The sequence below is a fragment of the Ixodes scapularis genome, unplaced genomic scaffold (assembly GCF_016920785.2).
Source record: "Ixodes scapularis isolate PalLabHiFi unplaced genomic scaffold, ASM1692078v2 PGA_scaffold0__279_contigs__length_252992795, whole genome shotgun sequence".
Lineage (NCBI taxonomy): Eukaryota > Metazoa > Arthropoda > Arachnida > Ixodida > Ixodidae > Ixodes > Ixodes scapularis.
The window spans coordinates 123,946,345-123,952,289 of NW_024609835.1; the positions used below are offsets into that span (position 1 = coordinate 123,946,345).

Below are 5,945 nucleotides of genomic sequence, written 5' to 3' on the forward strand. Positions count from 1 at the left end.
TTACAAGTACCGCCAACCATTGTTGGGGAAACACGCAAGAGACGTGCCACGTGCGGGTGCTCCGCCGCCATTCGCTTTCAAGGGCCAGTCATTTTAGTGCTGTGCCGCCATTTGCCTCCAAGGGCCACTTGAGACACGGGCCTCGTGTACTGGCACCTTTTGAGGTTACTTGAAAGACCAACGCAAACACATTGAGCGGATTTAGTCCCTACACGTTCCGCCAACGTTGGGTTCCGAAGCGTGAGCTCCATGCTTTGAACGGAGCTCGCGCTGGAGCATTTCTCCACGTGCTCTGATCTGCGGTGCCACACCACACTCGGCCAACGGTCCCCCCCCCCCCCCCCCCGCACTTGGTTTAGCCTGTGAGCTAAACCAAATGAGCTATGCTTAGAGTATCGGCACTTTTCCCTCAAAAATGATTGTGGGTGCCGCCATCTTGGTGGTCAGTAACCAATCAAACGCAACTGCCGATCGTCATGATTCAAAAGTTTCGGTGTCAGGCAGCTCGCGTAATATTGCTTTGCTTTGTCACGAACTGTTCAAACATTTGTGGAGGACGGAAAGGCGTTTCCTGTGATGTCAAAAGCTTCAGATACCTGACAACCATTATTTTAAGCACCAAGATGTCTATGACGCGTAACTTACTTAGTTGCTCTAGTTGAGCCCGACCGCATAGGCATAGAAAGAGAACAAACAGCTTGACCTTGCGCTCTTGGCGCTGCTTCAGTGGCTTTAACAGCCCGTAGCGTTGGCTGCGTTCCGAACTAAGGTAAAGCAAAGCAGATATTCAGATCTTAGGGTTTCACAAGACAAACCAACAAAAATCACTTAACACACCCTAATAAAAAAAAATTGCGGGTTTATTTTGACTAATTGGATATCTTTTGACGTGCAGCCGAAATCTCAGATTGTCCTCCGTCGGATTGCGGGCACCTCCGATATTTAAACCCAACAAATATAGATTTATGGGCCAGCGCGTTGGGTTCAGAGACACTGAGGCGATTTAATGCTTTGTGTTTTGTTTTAATATCATTGCCACTTAAGAGCCACCTGTAGTGATGTAGATTTTATGTTTGCGCGTGATCACCGTATATAGCGGCGGCGACGAAGAAGAGGAGGTAGAATAAAGCCAGTGAATGGGAATGGCTGCCCGATTCTTATTCTGCCCGCCGCGGTAGCGCTCTGTTTGTTCAGCACACTTGCAACGCTACATTGGCGACGAGGATGTGTTAGGCAGTCTTCAGCTACTGTTCTGGCAAGTGTCCACCCTCTACGACCTCGCAGCGCGCCGCCGCTGTATCACAAGCCGCTAGCTTCACAGCCAAGCCTACTGTTCTCCACTAATGATGACCCTCATTCCAACCTCACTGCCCCCTTTTGACTTGGATGCCACTGACCCAACTAATATCGGCACCGAATGGCGAAAGTGGATCACTCGCTTTGAAAACTTCCTCATCGCTTTCGATGTGAAGAATGACGCACGCAAACGTTCTCTCCTGCTCCACTATGCGGGGGAACGTGTCCATGAACTCTGCGATACCCTTCCTGACCAGCAGAGTGGTCCCACTTCAAGTACGACGCCAGATGCTGATACACCCTCAGTAACGACCAGAAACTCATACCAATCTCTCAAAGACAAGCTTGACGCATACTTCAATCCCCGCATGAACACCACTTTCGAGGTCTTTCAGTTTCGTCAGGCAAAGCAACTCGAGGGCGAATCTGTCGGCCAATTCTCGATAAGGCTTCGACTGCTTGCCCGCAATTGCGGTTTCGCGAACGCCGACGAGGAAATCAAGAACCAGATCATATTTGCAACGACATCTTCACGCCTACGACGAGTAGCCCTAAGGCAAGACCTTAACCTTCCATCACTTTTGAATCAGGCTCGACTCCTCGAGGATGTCAACCGAGCAACGACTGCCATGGAAGGGTCGTCAACAACCACCACGGTTCAAGCAATCTCTGGACAGCCTCGCTACGGCCATGCAGGCACGTCCAGAAATGCCCAACAACCTCGCTGCTTCTCTTCCCGTCTGAAATATGGAGGCAGCGCACAACAACGCACCCACGTCTCGCCTCCCCAGTGTTTCCACTGTGGTGCTCCCTGGCCCCACGAGGGAGGACAAGTAAACTGCCCCGCCAAATTTGCCTCTTGCAAAGCATGTGGCAGAAAAGGACACTATGGCAAGGTGTGCCAATCAGCACACAAGCCTATCTTCCAGATTTCTCATGATTCTGACTCCGACGAGAGCGTTTATGCTGTCGGAACTATATCACAAGTATCGCACCAAAACCTCCCAGAGGTTCATCTGCAGGTCAACAACACCCCTATAACATTTCTTATTGACACAGGTGCTTCAGTATCGGTCATTGGAACCTCTACCCTTAACAAGCTTGGAGCACTCACAAAACTCCAACAAGCAGGCACGCGTATTTACGCCTATGGATCGGATGCTCCGCTACCAATCATAGGAAAGCTCAGTGTCACGCTGAAGTACAGGGACAGCGACACAACAGAAGACATGTTCGTAATAGAGGGAACCGTGAAGTCACTGCTGAGCTTCGCTGCTGCAAATAGACTGGGCCTAATCCAAATTACTTACGCCATCCAAGGACACTCACAAAAAGATGCACGCTCGAATGGAGAGGTGCCCCCAAATTTGCTCGAGACCCCACTCGCTGCTTTTCCCGAGTTGTGTGCGGGTGTAGGCAAACTAAAAAACCTCCAAGTACACCTCCACATTGACAAAGCCATTGCCCCGGTTGCTCAGCCCCATCGCAGAATCCCTTTTGCAGTGCGAAGCAAAGTAGAAGAGAAGATAAGCCAGCTCTTGGCCCTTGATATCATCGAAGAAGCAACCGGACCTACTCCATGGGTTTCACCAGTCGTAATTGTGCCAAAGCCGCACAATCCAGAGGACATTCGCCTATGCATCGACATGAAATGTGCGAATAGGGCCATTCTTCGCGAGAGGCACGTCTGCCCTACCATCGACGACGTGATCACAGCGCTGAACGGATCAACACTCTTCACGAAGCTTGATCTAAAAGATGGGTACCACCAACTAGAACTTGATAATGAATCAAGAACAATCACAACATTTGCAACACACAACAAATTGTACCGCTACAAACGACTTATGTTTGGAATTAACGCAGCTGCCGAGGTTTTCCAGGAAACCATCCGTCAAGTACTCAACGGCATACCTCACGTCCTCAACATCAGTGATGATATACTTGTGTTTGGCAAGACAAAGGATGAGCATGATCAGGCTCTCCAGGCAACTCTCGAAAGGTTGACAGAGAACGGCCTCACAGTTAATCCAAAAAAATGTCTCTTCGCACAGAAAGAACTCTGTTTTTTCGGTCACATTTTCTCTGCTTCTGGAATCAGAACAGACCCCCAGAAAATCGGAGCACTAAAAAAAATGCCGGCCCCTGCCAACGCTCATGAAGTTCGAAGTCTGCTTGGTACAGTAAATTACAGCGGACGCTTCCTACCTAACCTTGCTGATATAACGTACCCTCTTCGGCTTCTCACAAAAAAGAACACCAAGTGGGTGTGGGGACCAGAAGAGCAAGGTGCTTTGGATACGCTGAAAGAAAAGCTGTCTGAGATCCCCAACCTTGTCTTTTTTGATGGTACAAAAGAAATAATTCTCACGGTCGACGCGTCGCCTGTTGGCCTTGGTGCCATACTAGCACAGAAGGAAGGCAACAACACCGAGATTGTCGCATATGCTAGTCGGGCTTTGACCCCCACTGAAGCACGGTACTCTCAGATTGAACGTGAGTTGCTTGCAGTTGTCTGGGGGACAGAGCACTTTCACCTGTATCTTTACGGTAACAACTTTCTCATTCGCACAGACCACAAACCCCTTGTCTCCATCCTCACCAACCCACGGGCGTGTCCGTCTGCACGAATTGAACGCCTCGTGTTGAGAATCCAACAATACAACTTCAGAGTGGAGCACACGTGTGGAATCAACAACCCCTCGGATTACCTGTCTCGCCATCCCATGCCGAGCTCCCCTGCTGACGCCCGCCTGGCTCATAGCACTAATGCATATGTCAACTTCATTGCCCACCACAACATTCCCAAAGCCATGCATGACTCGTGCAGAAGTAGCTGCCGCCACTCTAAACGACCCTCATATGCAAAAGGTGATCGCTGCCCTCAGCAATCCTGCCAGGTGGAACGACCCAGCACTCAGAGAGTTTATATCCGTACAGCACGAGCTCTCTCTGACGGACAGCGGCCTACTACTGAAAGGCAATTGCCTCGTTCTACCGGCTGCTCTCCAGCAACAGGCGATATGTCTCGCTCACATTGGGCACCAGGGCATCTCCAAAACAAAAGCGCTCATGAAGCGAAAAGTATGGTTTCCCCACCTAGACAGCATGGTACAAACTACTCTTAAAAACTGTATGGCGTGTCAAGCAACCATCCAACATCAACACTCTGACCCCGTCGCGATTCCATCGAAGCCAAATCAACCTTGGGAGGCGCTCTCACTTGACTTCGCGGGGCCTTTCCCTAACGGCAAATACATAATGGTCCTAATGGATGATACGTCACGTTACCCTCTCGTGGCGGTATTATCATCGTTAGCGGCCCCAACTGTCATCACCAACCTTATGAAGATCTTCAGTACCTTCGGGATTCCTAAGGTCGTCAAAACGGATAACGGGCCTCCATTCCAAAGCCTTGACTTCAAAAACTTCGCTGACTCGCTAGGATTTCGCCATCAGCGCATCACGCCTTGCTGGCCGCAAGCGAACGGTGAGGTCGAACGATTCATGCGCACACTTAAACGGTTTCTACAGGCGACAACGTTGGAAAACTCTACGTGGACTTCCGAATTGAGCAAATTTCTAATGGCCTATAGGGCGACACCTCACTCAACGACAGGGAAAACGCCCTTCGAACTACTCTTTGGAAGACCTATGGGCTACCTCCTTCCCGATTCCGCAGACACTAACAACGTGCCACAGGAATGGCAACACAAGGATTACGAAAATCGAAAGAAGCACAAGATTTACGCAGATGAACACAGACATGCGAGAGCCCACAACTTCGAAGTCGGAGATCGGGTACTGTGTAGACAGCCTCCGTCGAACAAGCTCACTCCCCCTTATGACCCGCAGCCATATAAAGTGATCGAAATCAAAGGGACGCAGGTAACTGCTCAGAGAGATCAGAAAATTATCACAAGGAACTCAAGTTTCTTCAAACTTCTTCCCACGAGTGCGAAGCTCAGAGCACATAATGAATTGATCAATGCGGATGATGCTGAGGAAGAAAACGCCATGAACACGCGTCATACTCACCCTCACCAGGAAGCTCAACAACACATCGACGTGGGGGAGAGACGAGACTTGCAACCCAACGAAGCTCAAAGATCCAGTGAAGGACCACGTCCGACTCCGGAATTTGAACAACAGCTCGACGTGGAGGAGGACGAAAGAAACCAGCGATTCCTTGAAGCCCCCGGCCCTGATCTATCAGGAACAGCACGACCGGTCCGTACAAGGTACCCTCCTACAAGACTCAGGGACTACGTCTGCTCCTGAAAAGCGTTTCGCTCTGTTCATTTCTTTGCTCCTCGGGGGAAGTGATGTAGTGATGTAGATTTTATGTTTGCGCGTGATCACCGTATATAGCGGCGGCGACGAAGAAGAGGAGGTAGAATAAAGCCAGTGAATGGGAATGGCTGCCCGATTCTTATTCTGCCCGCCGCGGTAGCGCTCTGTTTGTTCAGCACACTTGCAACGCTACACCACCGAGGTGGTTTTTGAAACAAAATATAGTCAAACCATTCCGACAAGCCTAGTTTGATTGCGAAAATGGTGTTTCGATGTGAAAAAAACTTTAAAATATTTTTGCATACGTGGCGGAATGTGAAATGGCTGAATGCATTTCATGGCGCCCATTTCATTTG

The 5,945-nt window shown here is 49.8% G+C and overlaps 1 protein-coding gene across 1 annotated transcript; it reads left to right on the forward strand.

The window, feature by feature from the left end:
- Positions 1 to 1,664: 1,664 nt before the first annotated feature.
- Positions 1,665 to 5,635, forward strand: LOC121047922. The gene is made up of 4 exons (XM_042292917.1): positions 1,665 to 3,479; positions 4,168 to 4,429; positions 4,979 to 5,180; positions 5,344 to 5,635. The coding sequence occupies exons 1-4, from the start codon at positions 1,665 to 1,667 to the stop codon at positions 5,633 to 5,635; spliced, it is 2,571 nt and encodes an 856-aa protein (XP_042148851.1).
- The last annotated feature ends 310 nt before the right edge of the window (positions 5,636 to 5,945 follow it).